Source organism: Dermacentor andersoni, chromosome 3, assembly GCF_023375885.2.
Source record: "Dermacentor andersoni chromosome 3, qqDerAnde1_hic_scaffold, whole genome shotgun sequence".
NCBI lineage: Eukaryota > Metazoa > Arthropoda > Arachnida > Ixodida > Ixodidae > Dermacentor > Dermacentor andersoni.
In genome coordinates this window covers 99,285,503-99,308,162 of record NC_092816.1, presented here as the reverse complement: position 1 = coordinate 99,308,162, position 22,660 = coordinate 99,285,503, and the positions used below count along the sequence as shown (strand labels likewise).

Below are 22,660 nucleotides of genomic sequence, written 5' to 3'. Positions count from 1 at the left end.
CAGAACGAAGAGATAAATTCGTACTGCTGGTATTTCAAAGCTTCTTCTAAAGTGACGAAGGATCATACAATTTAAAAGGCTAAATTATAAGCAAATGATAAGCAATAATTGCGCTGAACTTTCGGAACCAATGAAGATATTGGGCCAAGGGCAGTTAAATCTTTGCTGGGCGCGATTCGTTGTATAAGGACAACTTGAGTAGAAAACAAAAACTCGGTTTATTTTGGTGTCGGAAAACACTGATCGAGTGCCTCAGTTTACGAAACAAGCCACCCGTGCGCCAAGAAAAACCCATGCACTTGGTATTGTCTATTTTAACTCTCGTTTGAGAGGCTATCTTCATGGCGATTTCGGACTTACTGAGGTTGTTTCCGTGATGTTTCAGTGTAGTAAGGTAGTAACCAGTGCACAAATTGACAATGCTTCTTGTTCGTATCTTATATTCGCTCTTTTCTGGCGGTCTTTGTTTATGATATATACTACACCTGGATTTGTCTTAATCTTCTGTTATCCAGAATTCTAGCTTGAAGGCTATTTGTTCATATGGCGCTGTTTTATGTACTTTTAATTTTCCCCTGTATACGGAAAATTTGCGATGTATATATGCATAGAAAATTGCTACAACTCTCGTCCCCGACACATGCCTAGGGCACGTGGTCCGGCGACCATGGCACAATGACGCTAAGGCAAACATGGGACTTCTCTTCGTCGTTTGTTGAGCGACATCCTGAATAAGTATGCCATCCAGCCACTATGGCACGTATGATGACGTCGTTCTGTCGTCACGGCAGACAATATTTTTTCACGGTAATCACTTTTACTTTGCAACCCTTTTACCTCTTTAGGCTGAGTACCACTGCACGGGCTTCCTGATGAGGGTTGACCGAGGGAGGGATCCTTGTTCATCTTCCTCCTGTAGCGTGGCAACATAAGCGGCGTGATCTTTGTCTTGCGAAGATTGTGCTGCCACGGGGCTGTATTGAGGCCGAAATTGATCCAGGTTACCGTGAAGCACACCTTCTGCGATTCCAACGATTCGCATTCGGGATCTACTCGTTTCTCTGACTGAGACTGGCAAGTTCCTTTCTCCCTCTCTCAAGTGATGAGCCCAAACAGGAGTGCCCTGATCAAGCTTGCTTCCTCGGTCGGCCTTTGAACAGACATTAAAAGTTACAGAAGGTGCAAGGAAAGTGTCTAATCACGATCGGATCTAACATCACCGCAGACGCTGAGACAGCAACCTTCCACCTTCCTGGAATTTTCTAAGGTTGCTAAAAAGCAATTTCTCCAACAGCTCAAGCACATTATCTTACGGAACCTTCTTAAGGTAGCTTTATGTGCCCGCATGGCGCATTCAGCAAGCCCTTTGCATAAGGGCTGATACGGAGTATTTCGAAAATCATTGGTGATGTTTGCAGCACGAAACTGTCCTTGTCTTCAGCTAACCTGCGTAGATATTGGCTCTTGGTACACACTAAACAAAAATAACGCGAAATGGGAGTAAACCGCTCGTCCTGTATCGCATTCCCTTTTCTGGGTTTTTTTTACTACGTACCAGTCGAGGTAAAAATTTACTACCATGCTGACCAAGTTTTTGCATGTAGAAACGAGAGTAATTTTTTAATCTGTGTGAAGGTTTTTAGGGACGATAGCGGGACTATATTTTTACTTCCATCACAAAGTTCTAGCAGCTATTCCTGAGAGTTATTTTTCAAGCCCACTCGAGAGTTTCTTGGGTCTGATGCGAGAGTATTTTTTTACCTCTTTCATGAACTTTTCTCAGCTTTTTCTGATAGTAATTTTTCATGCCCATTCGCGAGTTTCTTGGCTCTGATGCGGGAGTATTTTTTTACCTCTTTCATTAACTTTTCTCAGCTTTATCTGAGAGTTAATTTTTCAAGCCCATTCTGGAGTTTGTTGGAGGTGATGTGAGATTACTTTTTTACATCATTTATCCGGTTTTCTAGGCTATTCCTGGGAGTTATTTTCAGGCCTATTCTCGAGTTTTTTGGTACTGATGTGAGGGTATTTTTTTACCTCGTTATCAAGGTTTCTTAGCTCTACTCGAGAGTAATTTTTAAGCCCATTCTGTAGTTTGTTGGAGCTGATCTGAGTATTTTTTTCACCTCATTCATCAGGTTTTCTCGGTTCTTTCCGAGAGTAATTTTTCAAGCCCATCCTGGTGTTTCTTGGGGCTGATGTGGAAGTATTTGGAAGACAACTGAAAGACCACAAGGATGATTTCAAAGATCCCAAGCATGAGTGATTGTTTATTAGTTCTGACATGTTTCTCATAAAAAAGTCAGGCATGAGTTAACGGCCTGAGGCATGGCCTTAAAATGCTGTGATAAGCATAAATATTTGTACTAATACACAGACTGGGGCTGGTAACTGCCCATTAGATCTCTCATAGCAAAGTAAAATATGACAACACATTCAATGTGCAATCCCACTAAACTACAGTGAAAATAAAGTGACACACAATACAATATCTAACTCATAAATACACAGGCAGTACTAGAGATGTTCACATTAGACCCACTGAATATGCAGATCATTCCTTCAAACAGGCAGTTGTCCAGAACATGGTTGTGCAGTGCATTCAATGGATCAGTATGAGCCATAACTATGCAACATAAAAATATTGCACTTAAGGCCAAATGGCATCTGCTGCTAACGGCCATTACTGCCCCAGACGAAATGAAACAACCATGTGGTAAATACAGCAAGTATTCGTACTATCACATTAGTGCCGGCAACTGCCCACCATATCTCTCACTGCAAAAGGAAAACTGTCAACGCACTCACGATGTAGTGAAAATAAAGCACAGTGAAAACAAAGTGACACACAATACAAAATCTAACTCATAAATACACAGGCAGTACTAGAGATGTTCATATTAGACCCACTGAATATGCAGATCATTCCTCCAAACAGGCAGTTGTCCAGAACATGGATGTGCAGTGCATTCAATGGATCAGTATGAACCATAACTATGCAACATAAAAATATTGCACTTAAGGCCAAATGACATCTGCTAACGGCCACTACTGCCCCAGACGAAATGAAACAACCATGTGGTAAATACAGCAAGCGTTCGTACTATCACAGTGCAACACATTTAAGAAGTAGTGAAGCTAAGTCAGTAGTAGAGATGTTCACATTAGACCCACTGAATATGCAGATTTCTTCAAACAGGCAGTTGTCCAGAACATGGGTGTGCAGTGCATTCAGTGGATCATTATGAACAATACTATGCAAAATAAAAATATTGCACTTAAGGGCAAATAGCATCTGCTGCTAACGGCCATTACTGCCCCAGACGAAATGAAACAACGATGTGGTAAATACAGCAAGTATTCGTAATATCACATTAGTGCCGGCAACTGCCCACCATATCTCTCACTGCAAAAAGAAAACTGTCAACGCACTCACGATGTAGTGAAAATAAAGCACAGTGAAAACAAAGTGACACACAATACAACATCTAACTCATAAATACACAGGCAGTACTAGAGATGTTCACATTAGACCCACTGAATATGCAGATCATTCCTCCAAACAGGCAGTTGTCCAGAACATGGGTGTGCAGTGCATTCAATGGATCAGTATGAACCATAACTATGCAACATAAAAATATTGCACTTAAGGCCAAATGACATCTGCTAACGGCCACTACTGCCCCAGACGAAATGAAACAACCATGTGGTAAATACAGCAAGCGTTCGTACTATCACAGTGCAACACATTTAAGAAGTAGTGAATAAGTCAGTAGTAGAGATGTTCACATTAGACCCACTGAATATGCAGATTTCTTCAAACAGGCAATTGTCCAGAACATGGGTGTGCAGTGCATTCAGTGGATCATTATGAACAATACTATGCAAAATAAAAATATTGCACTTAAGGGCAAATAGCATCTGCTGCTAATGACCATTGCTGCCCCAGCGAAATGAAACAATCGTGATAAATACAGCAAGCATTCATACTATCACATTAGTGTAGGCAACTGCCCACCATATCTTTCATTGCAAAAGAAAAACTATCACAACACATTCAAGATGTAGTGAAAGTAAAGTACAGTGAAAACAAAGTGACACACAATACAAAATCTAACTCTAAAGTATTGCAACAAGCAAATGAGAGAGCACTAGAGATTACCATTAGACCCAGTGATAGCGTACTGACCTTCAAACAGTGCTTTTGTTGGGCAAAATAATTTTTATACACTTTTCTGAGGATATGCACCTGAAAATTTTTTTGCCTAGCAATAGTTCTTGTAAAAATTTACTAACTCTAATGCTTTCACCCGTGGCTTTGTGTAGCACAAATCTAGAAAGCAGTGCTCAATGAATGTTAAAATCCTGTGGGCCTTTTTTGGGTATACAATGTGGAATACCCAGAAAGAAGCGAAAAGGCAGGCCAGGCCTGCTAGCAGTGATGACGTCACAAACAATCGCTGCGCATCGATGTGTAGCGCGAGGGAGCCATCAGATGCCCTCTGGAGGCATGGAGTTAGTGGGACCGCAGCTGTCTGTGGAACAAAACAAAAATGAACAAAAAATTTTATTACACGAACCTAAGGTCACTCCATAACAAGCCCCTAATTTTGATGGTTACAAAAAAGCAAATGCCTTGTTTTATTCATTCATAAAGTGTGTTATATTTAGGTTTTCCTAAAAGGGGGCATGTTCAGATATGAAAACAAATTTGTCTTACTGAAAGTCACAGCATATGTGCGCAAAGCACACAATTCAGAAATAAGCTAACCAAGACCTTAAATAAAAGCTAACTAATACACTGGGACTACACAAAACATGGTCATTAAATTTTCGCTAAGCATTAGTTTTCAGCAACAGATGTCAGATGAAATCAGTGTGTTTAGGCTCCCTTGAGCAAAAGGGTCAGCAGCTCCCATCTAGCGAGGGAAGAGCAGACGCGCAGTGCCTCCAGAAAGTTATGATAGGCAGAAACAGGCCCCACATGCAGTCCAAAAGGAGATTAACACAACTGTGCTCCAGTCCAGCTATTGCATATGTTAATACCTCCTCTGTCTTGAAGCACTTACTTCTGTTAAGATAGCATCAAGTGATTCATTGCAGCGGCCTGCAATGAAGTTGAGGACACCAAGCACACCATCCTCTGCAAACAGTGAGGGATACACTTCAGTACTATTTTACTCTCTTATTTTATGTAAAGAAAAAAATTAGCTAGAGCTATGCATGTATCGGCATAGTTACTTCATGCATAAGGCTATAAAGGGGCAGGGCACACATCTTGCCATTTCTGTAGCGCTGCTGCATGCTGGGCTTGTTGGCATGCGAACTTCTATATTCTTGCGCAAGCGCACAGGGACAAAAGGTAGATGCAAGCACCACATCTAAGTCTTCATTTTATCTCGGTCTGCTTACGCAAGAATGTTATCCAAGTTGTAGTTTTTGCTATAAACTTTTAATGCAACAGTTGTTTGCAATGCTGTTACATTATTACAAAGCTGTTTCATATTCACTGGAAAGTGTACCCATGCGGTGTAGTCAACGTTTCTGGCCATCTCAAGCACACCTTACACAGCATATTACAAAGAAAACAGCTCATTTCTAGTGTTCAAGAATCCAACCCGGATGTTAGTAACCTCGTGCAGATTTCTAGTTTTGAATGAGAAAATTCAGTGTGGTGCCAGAACTACATCTTTAGAAGACAGTTACCAATCATAATCATCATATGAAGTCGCATTAAGCAGGCTCCTACAAACACGGCATGCTCTCTCATAGTGGTTAATCCTCTACAGCTTGAAAAAACCTGTTGTAGCTTGCATGTGAGAGTAAAGAAGTTACTTGCTCTGGGTACATTTAGCTCAAGTGAATAAAAGTAATTATGCAAAAGATTTTATTATAAAGTAACTTATGTATATACAGAAATGGTTGATCCCCGAAAGGAGTAGCAGTTTTGTCAACACTGAAAATCTATAAAAAATAGCAACACGTAAAATTACCAGAAGCCATGGCAGAGAATTGAACAACCTCGTCCTGCTCCGCGTGGTCGAGAATGATGCTGCACAGACGGCTGCAGCCACGCTCAATACTGTCGAGTATTGTTCTTTTGAACAATATATTGAACTCCATCAGCAGCTGAAAATAGAGACCATTATGATTAGCATGAACGGCATGAAAACGTTGAACATAAGCATACCGAGTGTTCTGTTGCTAGGAAAGGATACTGCAGGAGCGCCTCCGACAACGTGATTCGGCGAAGACACTCGTGCCGTTCCTTGGCTGTTGCAAGAAGACGTGGCCGCAAATCTTCTGGATCAGCAGTTGCAAAATGTTGCTGCAGCCACTCGTTATGTTTATGTCGCGACTCCAGGGTCTCCCCATAAATGATGAGGTCATTGTTGTCCTGCAATATGTAAAACCAGCACCTCAGTGACGAAACTTTGATAGTTAAAAGAAAAATATCAGTGAAACAAAAAACAGCCGAAAGATGTGCACCACTGACAACACTTTACCTGCATTTTTCAGAGGGGCATGCAAAACAAAACAGAAATAATTAACAAACACTAACAGAGAGGCGGCATAGCTTCTTGTTCGCCACCTCCACCACTGGCTCCCTGGGACTCTTGCGGTAGCTCTGGGCCCGAACCGCTTGCATTTCCGTGGACACATTCACTGCCTTCTTTCTGTTGTTCTTAAACTTATTCTTGAGGGCAACTTTCCACGATTCCTGTAGATTATTTGAACAAAGAGGCATAAAAGACATAACTTTCGTTACTTTAGTGCATAAAAGCACACATGAATTCCAGTTGGCTAAAGAAATGTGTATGCATACCTAGAACAAAAGCCTTTTACCTGTTACGGTGCATCACAAACAAATTTCTTTAAAGGTACTTGTTCTATTTATACCATTTCATTCTGTTGGATCTTGGTTGTTTTACTTGTGTAAGTGTAAGATTGCCACCTTTACAGACTCGCGCTGCCCTTAGCAGTTTACAACGCAGTCAGATTGACTGTCCAGTTGTGCGCAGCTATAATGACTCTGCCAACAAAATTGTCTCATATGACATATCTCTCGTTGCCCAACGGATACCTTCACACATAAAGGTCGCCAGAAATAACGAGGCTGTTCGGCTGGCTTCACTTGCGCTCATAACAGCTGTGCCTGCCCTGAAATATTGTGCAAGCTTGATGAAGCTCGTCTGGTGATTTGTCAACACCTACTCAAGCAGCATCCAGACTAGCGCATCGCAAATGGAATGTTCCCACCCCGTGTTCGCGATCAAGGCTTGCCTTGTCGCACTAGAGCACTACTACTCAAGCTAAGGGTTGGCTGTGTGAGCGTGTGCGAACGTTTATAATGACAAGGACATGTGGCTGGTCCATCATGTCCACTGATACTGTAGTGTCCTGCTTCCACTGCACAGCGCACGTCGCTTGTGAGAGACTGTCACCTTCTTGGCCTGCAGTGTACGACACTCAACAAATATTTGTACCCCAGTGGTTGTGAGTTTCGACGCAATCAGGTGCATCACACTCTTACTTTTCTAAAAGAATCTACCTTAGGTTCACATTTGTAGCCTGTTTCCGAGTGACAGGAACTCGGACACTATTTTTTCTATTTCGACAATATTTAGTGGCGTGACCTGCAGTGACCGGCCCTACTGCGTGTGACCTGTATTGTGTGTGTTCTACCTAATTCTTTGAGATATGCAATCTTTCTTTTGTCTTCCATCCCCTTCTTCCTATCTTCTTTTTCTGTTGCTGTCTCCTGCTTTCTGAAGAGTAGGCAGGCGTTGTGCCCCTTCCGGTGGCAGTTGCCAGCCTGCTCTTCGCATCCCTTTCCTGTCTAGTATATATACAGGTTGTTTCCGCAAGCACTTTAAAAAAGATTTCAAAGGTTGCCTGTGGCAGATAGCACAATTCTGGTTCATGAGCTGGTCTATTCAAAGAGGCAGACATTACTTGCGAAAAAAATTGAAATGCATAATCAACTTAAAAGGACATCTTGTTGGGCGAGTTGGTCACAATTCGTCTTGAGTACTAGGTGCGAACACACACAAGACACAAGGGAGGAGACGGGACAGAGCGCCACTTACAACTGCTTTATTCGGAGGCACACCACACACATATAGCCGTCTTAGACGCAAGGAACGCAATCAGATCAAGATTGATATGGAAGCGAACTGTTAAATATTTCTCAGCCATATATAAAGATGTTGATGGATCACTGATGCACATACTTCCTTTCTTTTCGATAAAGAAATGGCTTGCAATTCACCGTTGAAGTGCCTGAGGGTAACTGCCTACAGTTTCTAGATATAACCATTGAGTTTTGTGCGGATCAGATTTGTTGGGCATATGCACCTCGTGCAAAAAAAGGGCTCCTGCCATGCGACTCCGCCCATTCGAAGTTAATATAAAGGGGAATTGCTTCACTTTGCCTAAAATCCGCCCTGGGAAAATCGTGCCCTCACAAGATGCAGTTTAGCTGGCAGAACCAATTGGCTAGGCTGCCTCCAGCTGGATTCCCTGATTCAATTGTGATGGCAGTCGCTTAAAGCCTAGTACAAAAAATGAGTGCGGCTGTGAGAGCTGAGGAAGATGCCCCTCGAGATGAGGTGTTGAGGCCTGTGGTGGTGCCCTATGTACACAAGATGGCCCACAATTTAAAAAAGGTTGCTAGCAGACATGGGGTACCGCTTGTGTTTTCAGCCCCCAAGAAGCTAGGAAGCCTTTGTTCTCGTATCAAAAGAATATGCGAAGATAAAAATGGATGCGGCACCAAGCACGGGCGACCGATCATGAAGTGCGCCGAAGGTGTCGTGTACGAAATCTCCCTCTTATGCAGCCGCTCCTACATAGGGCTAACTGAGCCCTGCGTTAACAACCGAATTAGGGAACATGTAAGAAATGTAGAGCAAGATAAAGAAGGGCCAAACATATCCAAGCACATTAAGTCCTGCCCGTCACGCTCTTGTGAGCCATGTTTTGCAGGGGCGCGTATTCTAGCAAAGAGTAAAGATAAAAAAGCTCAGGAATTTAAGCTTTCTTTATCGGAAAGAAAGGAAGCGTGTGTGTCAGCAACCCATCAATATTTTTGGCCGAGAAGAAATGTTTAACCAGTTCGCTTTCATATCAATCTTGATCTGATTGTGTTCCTTGCGTCTGAGCCGGCTATATAAGTGTGTGGTGTGCCTCCAAATAAAGCAGTTGTAAGTGGCGCTCTGCCCCCTATCCTCCCTTGTGTCTTGTGTGTGTTTGCACCTAGTGCACAAGATGCATAATCGACTAATTAACATACATTCACTAATTACATTTTTGAACTGATTACCTTGTAGCCTGTATTGCAATTTACAAATTTAGCAGTAAAGTTCGCAAGGCAGATCCATTTGGAACGAATTCACAGTATGACACCAGTTTCAAGATATTAATTCCCGAACATTAAGTGCATTGACATTCCAGTTACTCTCCTCACGAAACGTCGTTATATGCATTAAAGCACGAAAGTAACTTGAATACCAATGCATTTCTCTGCAAAGTTCGGAAATCAATATCTCAAAAGTGGTGTTATCCTGAGAATTCTTTACAAGCGAATATGCCTTGCGAATTCCACGGCTAGAATTTGTAAACTGCAATATGGACCATGAGGTAATTAGTTAAAACTTATTAATTCTTTAATTAGTAGATTATGCATTTCAATTTTTTGTGCAGGTAATATCCGCCTCTTTAAACAGACCGGCCCATGAACTACAACTGTGCTATATGCCACAGGCAACCATTAAAATTTTTTTAGTGTTCGCTAGAACACCCGGTATGTTTTCAAAACAAATAATAATGTTACTGTGCATGAAAAAAAAAGCATTTTAAGTACTAGTTCTGTTATGCAAAAAAAGTGAGGCGTGCAGACAGGACACAAGAGAACTGGACAACACGCCTCACTTTTTTTGCATAATGAATCCTTACCAACTAGCTGAGCTTTCTGTCGTTCTATACTAGTTCTATTTCTACCATTTCATTCTGTTGGATCTTCCTTCTTTTACTTGTGTAAGTGCACCCAGGATACATAACACTGAGACCTCCATGAAGCTTTTAGTGATGTATGGTATCAGCACACCACTAGAGATCTCAACTTTGTAGCACGAGTTTCCCAGATTTGGATATATTCTATCCATTTCCTGGATATAATCTGAGCTCGTTGCATATTACATAAAAAGACTCAGTTATTTGACGTGCCTGAGTGAAGTTACACAATATTCAAGGTTTCTGAATTAGGCTTCCTAGTTTCATAAACACAATCATTAAGGCCCATCCTCATTTCATCATTGCATTTAATAAACTGCGCATCTTCCTTCTTGTTGTCCTTGCCTGATTATAAGACCCTGCAATGAGCTCTGCCACACCACATCAATCCAGCTGTCAGAACCACTGCATAAGACCTCAATGTGGCACCTATGTACTAATATGGGAAGTGAAAGATGGGAAAAGGTTTACTCACCATGCCACTGCCTATCTTCACGTTGTCACGCAAGTGCGGATATTTTTGAATTAGTTGCTCCACAGCAGTGCAGTAAAGCTCCTTAGAAGGGTACCTATTCAGAAGAGATGTATCAATATAATGTTTGTATTATCAGTACAGCATGAAAACATCTCAGGAAAGCACTAAAGTTGTAAAGAATCTTCAAAAAGCCAATTAATGCAATCATTGTTTCTTAGGTATATTATAAATGGTTGAAAGAAATGATAATTGGTTATCAGCCCCTGACTCAACATAGGCCAACCTGCAAACCACTCTGTCCAAGCAAAAAAAAAACAGATTCATGTCAGACAAAAAGTTACATTTTAAAGGAACTCAGGAAATACACTACCCAACTTCAGTTTCCTACAGCCATGAATGCAAGCATATAAACATACATGCATGCACACATACATAGGCAATGCAGTAAGCTGTTTATAAAAGTGCAGGATGCAGGTGGCACTACACCTCTGTTAAGGGCATGCAACGTATCCCCTTCAGTCACTGTACACATTTGTAGACACGACCTATTTTTGCCATATCTGTGCAGTTGTGGCAAGGAATAGATCATAAAATTACGCTTAAGGTAAATTGAACGTTCTTTTTACCTCAAGTACCTCCGTTGTACTGAGGAAAATCTATCGCTACCGAAGATCGCTTTGGAGAAGGCACTAGTGTTTGACGGGTGGTGTAACAGGGGGCGTTCTTGCAGCAATTGCGGAATTTTTTTTTCTTTCTAGTAATGCTTGCAACCAATAATTAACTTGCACAAGTAATCCATGCTAGTCTAATTCGTGACTGAAGGGGCTATCTGGCTTGTTGGTCAATTACTACTCTTTGGCACTTACATTATAACCTTTTATGGTAGTGAGACTATTCTGCCTGCAAGTCACCTTGCAGAAGCAGAAGTTATGTGTGAAATTGCATTGTGGTGTAAGAATACGTGGAACCAAGAAGGTGCCACCCTCCAGCTTATTTTATTCACAACAATATAGCCACATTAATATGCAGCTGCCTGCAGTAGCATTAACACATACCTACCAAAACTACACCCACATAGCAGCACTTGGACTAGGCTGCACACAACAGCCACCCAAATATAAATCTAGAAACTAAATTTCTTCATTAGCAAGCGCCAAAGAAGCTACGCTGGCACATTTGTAATGACTACGCCGGATGTCTTTCATGTTTTCTTAACGCAGTGAAATGCATCCGTAATCACATCAGTGGCACTTTATATGTTCCTTCTTGTGTGGGTTTTTTTGTGAAGTTATTTTGCTTTTCAGTTATGAACCAACTAGCCTGAGAATAAGTGCTTCTGTTTATCTGGGCTCAGCACTTTTTTCTTGCTATTGGAATGCTACTTCAGGCAGTATAAAGGGTGTTTCAGTGAACACTTACAAACATATTTAAAGGTTGCCTGTGGCAGATAGCACAATTCTAGTTTATGAGCTGGCCTACTTGAAGAGGCGGCATGCAAAAAAAATTTAAATGCCTCATCGACTAAGTAATGGAAGTGCACTAATTAAGTTTTTTTAACTAGTTACCTTACGGGCCATATTGCAATTTACAAATTGTAGCCATGGAGTTTGCAAGGCGGATTCACTTGGAACGAATTCTCAGGATGACACCAGTTTCGAGATATTGATTCCCGAAATTTGTGGAGAAATGCATTGGCGTTCCAAGTACTTTTGTGCTTGAATACATAAAACAATGTTTTTTAGGAAAGTAGTTAATTAGTGAATATTGTTAATTAGTCGATTATGCATTTCAATTTTTTTTTGCAAATAATATCCGCCTCTGAGTAGACCAGCTCATGAACTAGAATTGTGCTATGTGCCCCAGGCAACCTTTAAAATTTTTTTTAATGTGTTCGCTGAAACACCTAGTATTAAAAACGGTTGTACCCTCCTGAATAGTTGGCCTGTTGCGTTCTGTGTGCTTCAGTTCATTCTTGAGGTTACATAAATTTGCAATCGATTTCCTGATAGTCTGGTACACAACAAAATTGTAAGCATAGCACTGTGTTCAACAGCCTCTCAGTCACTAGTGCTGTGGACTGCCATGTGTTCATTGCAATGTCAAAGAATATTTTCACTGTAGTTGCCTAGAGCTTGTTCGGCTACGCGATTACTGCACCTTGCAATGGGCCTTGAGACGGTTGGTATTGCAATATGAGTTGGGCAATCAGATTTAGATCGCTTACCTGTTCAACTGGTTTTTTAGCCAATTCCCTGCACTAAGTAAGCAGTTCCACCTGGTTCACTCGTTGTTGCAGCTGGGAACCCGCTAATAAATCACTGCATCTACTAACAACCAGCTGAATATTTTTTACTATTGCACAGCATATACAAAGTTTATTACTTTTTGACCATGAAAAAAAGCCCATATTCTTCGTTTACCACATATCTTAAAACTAAAGAAAGGCAAGAAGAACCTCGAGGAAGCTGTGGGAAGTGTTAGTACAACCAAGACCACTAGAAGCTTGCGGAGAAATGTGTGCAAGCTATCCTGAGGTTAAATAATGTGGAAGCTATGGCTGTCAGAACTTTCCCTAATAGGGAGTATACGTGTCTGCAATATCACACAATACTAAGATCAACAGCTGTTCCAGTTTATAAACATAAGTTCTCATATCTCAATTCAACACTAAAACACTGCACGAGAAATTAAGTTTTTTGCTGTAATATACCGCTTGTGCAAAAGAAAAAAAAGTTGAAACAGGAAAGAAAGAAAAATAAACGTGAATCATTAGTACTGTGATTCTAACTGCCTGCCTTGACACCGAAGGTGAATGCCCTAACGACAGTGTTACGATGGGAGCCTGCTTTCTCTTGTTTCATTGTTTCATGAAAAAAAGAAGGCAGCAGTACCATGACAGCAGTCTTAGCAGCACTGTGAGAGGCTTACCACAAAAGGTTTACCACCAGAAATAGCTGTGCTTTATATCAGCATTAACCTACTGAAATTATTTTTTTATTTAGTGGTATAACTGGTTTATTGCCAAATTCAGTCACTCCAGACGGATACCAGTAAGACCTATAAAGAAATTATTTGGCACCAGGTGCTTCGAACTAGGAATTCTACAATAAAGAAAGTCCACCAGTCATCAACATTAGGGACCAGCGTGATTGCTATCACAGCGGTCCTTAACAGGTGGGGCTGGAGGCCAACTTCTACGCATGTCGACATAACAAGGGACCAGACATTAGGTTAATGCAAAAGCACTGCTTACCATACTATCTCGAAACACGCTTGAAAAGGCGGTTAATGATTGCTCGCCTCACCGGTCCCCCCATGGGCTCTTTCCGCTGTAGGACCTCTTCGTATGGGCCGAATGATGGCAATTTAAAGTCCAAATAGTCAAACTGCTTTTGAAGTGGCACATGCACCTCCACGATGGAGGAGCCATCACTGAAAAGGATTGTTATTGTTAAGTTCACAAAGTAGTAACTGTTTTTAGCTGCAGTGAATGACAAAGGGCCTTTCTGTGCCTTTTCTATGAAGTACCAGCTCTTACCTGAGACCAAGAAGCTCATTAGTGGGGCCAGCATTGTCGGACGCATTTGAGAAGCTGGTGTCCGGGCACGTGCACTGCACAGCAACCATGCTTTCCTGCAGCAACAGTTTCCGATTTGTACATTAACAGAGGTCCTCAATGAAAGAATCAATGTCACTTCACTAAGCTGTGCTTTCAATTAATAAATTCAAGCATATTGCAACAAGGCCATTTGTGGTGCTGGCAACAATTACAGCCCTTCGAAATTATAGTTAAACGTGAGCTGTAGCAGCAAGGTATTTGAAATTGCTTGATAACCTGACTTGGCTTAAAAGAATATTTTCCCTTTTAAGTGTAAGATGCACCAGCTAATTCCAGCACAATGGCAATACCAAGCAGCATGACAAGCTAGCAAGTCTGCAGAGTCAGCCAAGTTCTATGTAGCATAGGTAAGAGGAACAAACTATGGATTACTTGAACCTGATGCCTAAGCCTGAATCTGCACCTGCATCAGGTGTAGATTCATCACGTGCAGATTGAAAATTAACAGCTCCACATCCTGACTCCCTTGAATTTGAATGCCTTCCTTCTCCGTCTCCTCTGACAACTAAGTCAAAGAGATGTCATGTTTCCATTACAAGTATCGCGTCCTTTATTATTTTTTCTCTTCCATTTTCACAGTGCGCCGCACTTACAATTACATTTTTTGCAGGTTCTGCAATAAATGATTTACCAAACTCACGTGTCATAGTCGGCAACATTGCAGGCAGTGCCTCTGATTTTCATTCTCTGGCAAAATGTGGGGCTCCCTTGAAAGGAAGGGCGCACAAGCTTTAAATTCAAATTTTAGCTGTTTTTTGCAACATGCAGTGGTTTGAAACTTCACAAACACAATAAGTGTGTGATCTACACACCAGGCTTGTGTGTTTGCATTGCCCTAACCTGATGAAGGGCCCTTTAACTTTTTTCCTTACCGGGTCATAGGAAATGGGTGAATTGGATCGACAGCTTTTCGACACGTGCTGCCTGAACTCTTCCACAAGCAACGCCATGAACTTTTAACTGTGTCAAATTTTTCCATTTTTGCCACACTGAGGAGACAAACAATTAAACACAAGCACGCTCTAAAGACAATTTCCTGGTGGCTGCTTGACTTCTATTTCAGAAGAATACACTCACATCTGTATGAGGCACTGTTTTTCTTGCCACCTTTATCTTCGCCTTGGTGGGAATTATGGCATCTGCCTCCAGGTCAATGAAGTCATCCAGATCGTCGTCGTGGACCTGGAGCTGAACAAGGCATTTTAATTATAAATATCAGCGTTTCTTGGGTGCACACATACTATTACAGCTCTTCCAATGCCTATCAGTGCAGCCTGCTCACAGCCCAAAGGAGCAAGAATAGAAACATATCACATGGTATAGACTCATGTTGTTACATTCCAACCTCTTAATACTTTTTTCCCGAGCTGATGACGCAGTTTCCTATTGATATTTTTATCCATGTAATAGCTACACCCAAATTATCCAAGAACTACAAACAGTGTGGCTAATTACAACATGCATCTTAGTGGCACGTGCTTTTTTGATCGGGAATGAATAAGGGCATGCAAATAGTGTCACATCATGTTGCATGCTATTAATATTTACTTTAGTGCGGTGATGTGTCATGCACCAGAGGCCTCAGGAGAGCACCATGGCAAAGTAGGCGGCACAGAAAATACAGAGCATTGAAGTGGCAATTATATGTGAACAGGAAGAAAGCAAACCTAGGGGCCCAATTTTTATTAGCCATATCATAAGAAGCCAACAAAGGTATATATAGGAACAACTATACATAGTTGGGTTTTCATCCATTTTTATTTTTAACTTATCATTTATTTGACTCAATAAGCGCAAGTAATTTCTCTTATGCTGTCTTTGTTGGCTTCTTATGATATGACTACTAAAAATTGGGCCCCTCGGTTTCCTTTCTTCTGGCATTTATTTATATATATATATATATATGTGTGTGTGTGTGGGGTTTCACGTAGCCTGAGCCAAATTAGAATATGCAAATGCCACATCGCTGAGAGACACAGATTATTTCTTGCGTCTGCCTAATTAGATGATGTCTTAATAAACTTATCAATTATTATAACTAGATCAAAGGTCTAAATAAAAAAAATTGTAGAGCAACATGAAAAACTCCCCATACAGCTTTCTGTTGCTCATAAAAGTGTTTTTCTGAGCGTGAAAGAATCCCACGAATGCACGCAAAATTGCCGCGCGACTGGCCGCTCGAGGCACTTTGCGTGTATTCGCGGGCATCTTTCACACTCGGAAAAGCACTTTTATGTACAGCGTACTGAGCAACAGAAAGCTGTATCGGGAGTTATTCATGTTGCTCTACAATTTTCTCACACCATTTATATGATCATAATTGGGAAGTTTATTAAGATCAATTATCTAATTTGTCCGAATGCATAAAATATCTCCAAGCGACGGCAAACAACTTTACCTTGGTTCTGTCCAGCTACGTAGCATGTGCATGGCTCAAATTAAGTGAAACACCCTGTATTGCGCTGAAGCACGTGCCGATTCTTGGTAGTATTAAATTTTTGTCACGTTCCGAAAATTAATTACTCTCACGCATGTAAATATACCACGTGCGGACAAATCTCACAACGCGAAGGATATGCATGTTCTTTGTTTCAACTAGTGGGTCAGTGCAGCGATTGTCACAAGTATCTTGTAGCGCGAAAAAGAGACTAAGACAAAGAAACACAAATCGAAAGGAAGGGAGCCTTCGTTTTTTCAGTACATAATAGTTGTACCAAAAGTACCCAAAGTTGCGAGTTGGCATGCATTCATGCTTGGGAAGTTACAAGCAGCGAGAAAAAGCGCGCGCACATGCATAGAGAAAGGGATACAAAAAGCGCTTCTCTTGTCGAGTCCCTCTGTAGCTGTCCGCGTTGCTTGTAATTTGCCAACCATGCATGACTACTTACGGAAGTGACACTATTAACCATCCAACCCAAATGCAAAGCTATCAAGGTATTCAAGGTACTTACCAGTGTGTTCTCGTTGAAGGCCGATCCACACGACGGACCAAGTCCGCGGGCCGATCGGTCACGTGATGCGACGTCATGGCCCGGCGCGGTCCGGTCCGGCGCAGAGCACATCCACACGGTGGACCGCGATAGCAGACGGCGGAGCAGATCAACCAGCTACACTCTCGGCCGCAGTGCTCGCGACTCAACAAATTCGCGAAACCATGCCAACCCCTCGCGCTCATGCTGCGCATGTTATCGCGAATAGAAGTCGTCGAAATGGAGGCGGAGCAGAAACGTCGTTTGGCCGCTGTGGCGTTGGCTCTTTGCGTGGACGAAGAAAATTACTACCCTGCCCCGAAAAGGTCGTGTTGGGTGAAGGATTGGATGTGCAGGAAGGAGCTCGGCCTGCAGAACCAACTCTTCAAAGAGCTGGTAGTGTCCGACCCTTCTGAGTACAGACGGCTCCTGCGCGTGAGCCGGGAGCAGTTCGCGGAACTTCTCGCGCGCGTGGGGCCTAGGATAGCACGGAAGACGACTGTCATGCGCCAGCCGATACAGCCGGCGACGAAGCTGCAAGCAACGCTGCGTTACCTTGCATCTGGTAAGCATTTTTCGTCTTGGTTTGGGCTGTTGCAGCCTTACATCACTTCTCATTGCCATGGCTGCGCCTCATGTACTTTCTTACAGCCAATCGCTACTGAAATGTAGCACCGGGTGCAACATGCGGCTTCAAGACCAGCAGCCGAACGTAGATGCTCTATGTGTTACCATAGTGTAGCACGCAGCTAGCTATTTTCTTTATAGTAGAGCTGAGCCTTGGCGTTCTGTACCTTCTCAGCGACATGCAGTGAAGTGGGGTTTGTAGGAGCTAAAACGCCACTATTTCGCTGACATCGGCAGTAAGAAAAAAGCAAAACGATTGCCCAGCTGCCATGCCTGCATAAACTGCCCACGTTTAGTCTAGTTTGCCTGCATGCGCCAGTATGTTCTACCGGCAATCTAAATAGGTCCTTACACCTCGCCTTTTTTTATTTACAGGTGAGAGCCACCATTCCTTAAGTCGCCAGTTCAGAGTCGGGCACTCCACCGCCAACGATTTCATTCCCGAAACGTGTTCGGCTATCTATCATAAGCTAAGCAAAGATTATATGAAGTCACCAAAAACAGTTGAAGATTGGCGGTACGTTATTAGGGGGTTTGACGAAAATTGGCAATTTCCAAACTGTGTGGGGGCAATAGATGGGAAGCATGTCTGCATAACCAAACCAGCCAACTCTGGGTCCCTTTACTTTAACTATAAAAAGTCGTTTAGCATAATTCTTCTGGCTGTTGTGGATGCAAATTATAAATTTACCTACATTGACGTTGGTGTGCCCGGCGCTCGAGGCGACGCAGGAGTATGGCAGTCCACGCCCCTGCAGGAGGCATTGGAAGGCAACAGAGCAAACTTGCCAGACCATGTGGAAGTTGGACCAGGTCTATTCCTACCCCCCGTGTTTGTGGCCGACGACGCATTTCCCATCGGGAAGAACCTGATGAAGCCGTATGGAGGTAGCAGCCTGTCGGGTGATCAGCGGATCTTTAATTACAGGCATGCATCTTAAGCTTGATACTTTGTATTTTAGAGGGCATTATAAGGCCTTTGAATATGCTTACCTAAGAAAATGCAATACGTTTTCACTTTGTATACATTTCGCAGGTTGTCCAGAGCAAGACGGGTTGTGGAGAACGCGTTCGGTATACTGGCCAATCGCTTTCGCTTTCTTCTCACTAGAATCAACGCAGGGCCTGAAAGAGTTGTCCCGATGGTGAAGGCAGCATGTGTGCTACATAACTACCTTGGCAACGACATGAGCACATTTCCTGACTCGGGGCCCGAAGATAGGGAGCAAATATTTTTTGGCCTACGAACAACACGCGGACGTGTAAACGCATTTGGTGCCAGGGTCCGTGAGGACATGCGGGACTACTTCAACGGCCAAGGTGTTGTGCCGTGGCAGAGGGCATCTGCATATGTTGATGAATAGGAATAAAATGACCATTTGCACACACATTTATTTACATTGTCAGAAATTTTTCAACTGTGTCCAGAATTTCTTTCTGGCACTGCACCTGCTTCACAGCGTCCAGCTGCCTCATATGAGCCGCAATCGTTTTGGCAAAGAAAAAAGAGGCGTCGTTTGGCTCGGACGGTTGCTGCATGGCTGAGGCAATACTGTGCAAAACTGCCTGCCTCTGGACCCAGTCCTCGCTTGACGGCCCCGAGGAGCGTAACTGCCTCGGCCGTTTTGTGCTGAGTGTGGGCGGCGACTCGACTCTTCTCGACGTGGTTGGGGAGTTGGTGCTCGAGCTTTCCTCCAGCATCACGGACAGCTCCCCTTCTTCCCCACCACTCTGTTCTGCAGGTGCCAGGATATCTCGGTTGTGGTGAGGCTGAAATGAACAATTTCACAGGTGGCATGAAATAAGTTGCCGCCTTGTTTCGGTTTGAATCCAGGCATTCACAGACGATACGTCGAAGCAACTGAAAATTGCTGCATGCGTCCTGGGCTATAGCCCTTACTTGTCAGGTCTATGTGCCGAAGTCGCATAATTATGAAAAAGTTAGAATTTCTGTAATTCTAAATGCAAAAAAATAAAACAGCCAGCTTGTGACAAATGTCGCTGCCCTATTTACAACTCAGTGAAGCAAAAGCCATGGTCTAAACAGCGCAGCATATTGCAATGTTTGTGCCTCAGCCTGCAATATACGCACAGTAAATAAGGCATTTTTTCCAAGTTGCAATTGCATTCTCCACATTTTGTGCAGTGAAATAGGCGAAGAATCCTCCTTTGTACAAGTGAACATCTGCCTGACGGTTTGCTGCAAACTCTTTTCTGTGTGTCTCGTCCAAATATTGCGCAATCCAACCTCTGATATTCTATACCAACACGCCCAGTCGTCAACCTTGGGTGTGCTCGCAACTCGCACGAGGGCCTGCAGAAACCATGTTTTTAGGGCATTGGAGACTCTGTGGGAACATTCTGATCTTTCCTGGAATTTCGCTTTCTACATGCGCAGAGACAACAATGCACAGAAATACAGTACCTCTATAGCTGAACTTGCCGAGCTGCCATAGTCCCCGCTGCAAAATCGGTGGTTTGGCTCCGGAACAGCATCCAGGAACCGCATCGCGGCGAAGAAAATCCACTTGCCAGTATACACCTCGCTTGCAGGCTGGCCGCTCGTTGTCGTGCGGACTTTCTTTTTTTCCTTTCTGTAGGTTCGCCTTTTATTGGCGAAGATGCCCTTCAGCACATCTGCAAAAATGCGTCACCGATCAGTAAAAGGACATTGTTTGCATGCCTTTTTTTCGAGACTCACTCGCGTGCCCTGTCGCGATCGGGCGCACAGAGCAAGCGCGGTGATGAAGGTGTGTGGCGCTTCGACGTGACGTGGCATAATTCGCCCCACTTGTGGAATGAAGCCCGACCACACAAGGCAAGAAAAAAGAAAGAAAAGGAGAGGAGCTCGGGATTGAGTAAATGCTGACCGCAGAACTGTTTAATCGGGAAGGAAAATGCAGTTGCCATGTTCTTCTATTCGTTCGCGATCATATGCTTTAGTAGCGAGAGTTACTGGCATGTACTTTGTGGCCACTGGAATCGCCAAGCCCGTCCCGGAACCGCTGTACAGATATGCGGATTTCGTTTCTTGATCAGTCGTCTGGGAGCGCTGAAATAGTGGTGCTATCACGCGGTTGTATTTCGTCGGCTTTCTTTAAAGGCAATTACAAGAAGCTCCATCAATGGTACCTAGTTGCAAACACTTCAGTCGACCATTTTTAAGTGTGAACTACAACTTCCGTATTGACACTTTCATGGCAAAGGCAATATTTAATATGTTTGGCAATTACTTTATACTAACTGATTTTGCAAACCAAAAAATATACCGCAGACCAGGACACGCGATACTCGACACCACTGAGTTGGTTTGAGCCTCTTAGCACACTTCGCTTTAAAACATTGGCTACTTTTAGCTGGGACACCCTGTATAAAAAATGATTAGGTATAAAAGGGACTGCGCGTGAGCAAACAAAATTAAAACAGACAAGGTGAGGAGGGAACTCTGTAAAACCACCAGGCATTAACGAACGCCGCACATATGCAATCTTTTAGGTAGTGCTCCCACCAATTTACGTGTAAGTTGCTGTCTGCGCGCGAACGCTATGTCAGTGGCTCGAAAAAATCGGCGTGCAGCCACACTCAACGTAGTGTTATAACATATAGGGAGGAGCAATGCCTTTCAATGAGAAATCACACTCTCGCGAACTCACATTATGAATAAGTAAAGACTGCCTTGTCGCAGAAAGAACTTACCCACTTCATAGGGTCCGTTTTCCAGGTAGTTCTCGTTCATCTCTCCAGCTACCTTATTCCACAGGTAACGCTTTTTCGCGTTGTCATTGTAATCATTCCGGCTCGAGTCCCACAAAGCCGGGAACTGCTCAACGAGGGACACAAAATAAAAAACCTCGTCGTCACTCCAAGAGCACATGCTGTTTAAAAATATATCTCCTGCACGCACGTGTAGGCGGAACGGCGGACATGAAACGACTGGCTTTTACTGAGCCGCAAACTAGATTGGATTTGGCTGAAGACACTGTTGCTGGACAACATTCGTTGGCTACGCCAAAATCGCTGCGGTCATGCGGTCCGCCGCCACAACGGAAGCGGGAAAAGCCTCGGCGATTTGTTGGACCGCGAGGGCCGCGGTCTTGCGCGGGCCAACGACGGTACGCACGAACTGGTGACGTCCTATCACGTGATGCGCTGACCGCGGTCCAAAAAGAGCAATTTGGTCCGTCGTGTGGATCGGCCTTTATTGGACCACGAGGGCCGCGGTCTTGCGCGGGCCAACGGCGGTACGCACGAACTGGTGACGTCCTATCACGTGATGCGCGGACCGCGGTCCAAAAGAGCAATTCGGTCCGTCGTGTGGATCGGCCTTGACGGGCACAAATGGCGCCAAAGCCGCCAGAAGTTCTGCATGGGTTCCTGTCGGCAGCACGAGCTTTTTACGCTCGCCTGTTTCCAAGATGGCTAAACACACTACCCCCGCCATCTCGAAAGGTACTACTGCCGGACGTCAAAGTTCGTAAGCTAGCGGGAACCGCGGAGCTCGGGAAGTGCGCGTACTCGTAGGAGCGCGACGGACGGCCGCACACGTATGACCCTAGCATAAGGAGCATATAGGAACTAACTGAGCGCCAAAACGAGCAATCGCAGGGAATTGTGGGGCGCACCGTCAGCTATAGTAGCTTCTGATTGGATGGACGACGCGGCGGCATTAACGGCATGCCCGGCGCGCGTCTTTTTCTGCGCGGTTTCAACTGTTGGTCGTGCGAAGCTTTCCGTCCGCTTTGTCGACCAGCAATGCCGTACCATTCATGCCGCTGATTTCTGGGTTTCAATTCGCTCTGAGCACGACGATGACGAGCCAAGAAAAGCAAGGATATGTAGGGTTCTTTCTTTTTTTTTTTAAGGATACGCTGTTTTCACAAGCGAACTCTGGTTTTCGTTTCGGCAGCCTTTTTTGTTTCTGCCAGGTTTAGCTCTACGACATTTACCGCTGCTTCG

The 22,660-nt window shown here is 43.5% G+C and overlaps 2 protein-coding genes and 1 long non-coding RNA gene across 5 annotated transcripts; 1 reads left to right on the top strand and 2 right to left on the bottom strand.

The window, feature by feature from the left end:
- Positions 1–1,474: 1,474 nt before the first annotated feature.
- Positions 1,475–11,666, bottom strand: LOC126541754 (uncharacterized). Of its 2 annotated transcripts, XR_008614632.2 has the most exons (5): positions 10,490–11,666; positions 6,191–6,721; positions 5,994–6,129; positions 5,070–5,143; positions 1,475–4,535 (listed from the first exon to the last, which is right to left on the bottom strand). It is a non-coding gene; the product is annotated as an uncharacterized lncRNA (long non-coding RNA). The 2 variants fall into 2 exon arrangements; XR_011893418.1 differs by lacking the exon at positions 10,490–11,666 and having other exon boundaries at positions 6,191–6,875.
- Positions 11,667–17,087: 5,421 nt separating this feature from the next.
- Positions 17,088–19,094, top strand: LOC129387373 (uncharacterized). Of its 2 annotated transcripts, none has more exons than XM_055076304.2 (3): positions 17,088–17,642; positions 18,428–18,632; positions 18,741–19,094. In XM_055076304.2, exons 1-3 carry the CDS (start codon positions 17,282–17,284, stop codon positions 19,066–19,068), a joined length of 894 nt encoding a protein of 297 aa, XP_054932279.2. In that variant the 5' UTR covers positions 17,088–17,281; the 3' UTR covers positions 19,069–19,094. The 2 variants fall into 2 exon arrangements, with proteins under 2 accessions (XP_054932279.2, XP_054932275.2); XM_055076300.2 differs by having other exon boundaries at positions 17,089–17,642; positions 18,080–18,632.
- A 5-nt stretch (positions 19,095–19,099) lies between these two features.
- LOC126541134 (uncharacterized) lies at positions 19,100–21,903 on the bottom strand. Its single transcript, XM_050187823.3, has 3 exons — positions 21,401–21,903; positions 20,130–20,341; positions 19,100–19,474 (listed from the first exon to the last, which is right to left on the bottom strand). Exons 1-3 carry the CDS (start codon positions 21,576–21,578, stop codon positions 19,100–19,102), a joined length of 765 nt encoding a protein of 254 aa, XP_050043780.3. The 5' UTR covers positions 21,579–21,903.
- Between the last annotated feature and the right edge of the window lie 757 nt (positions 21,904–22,660).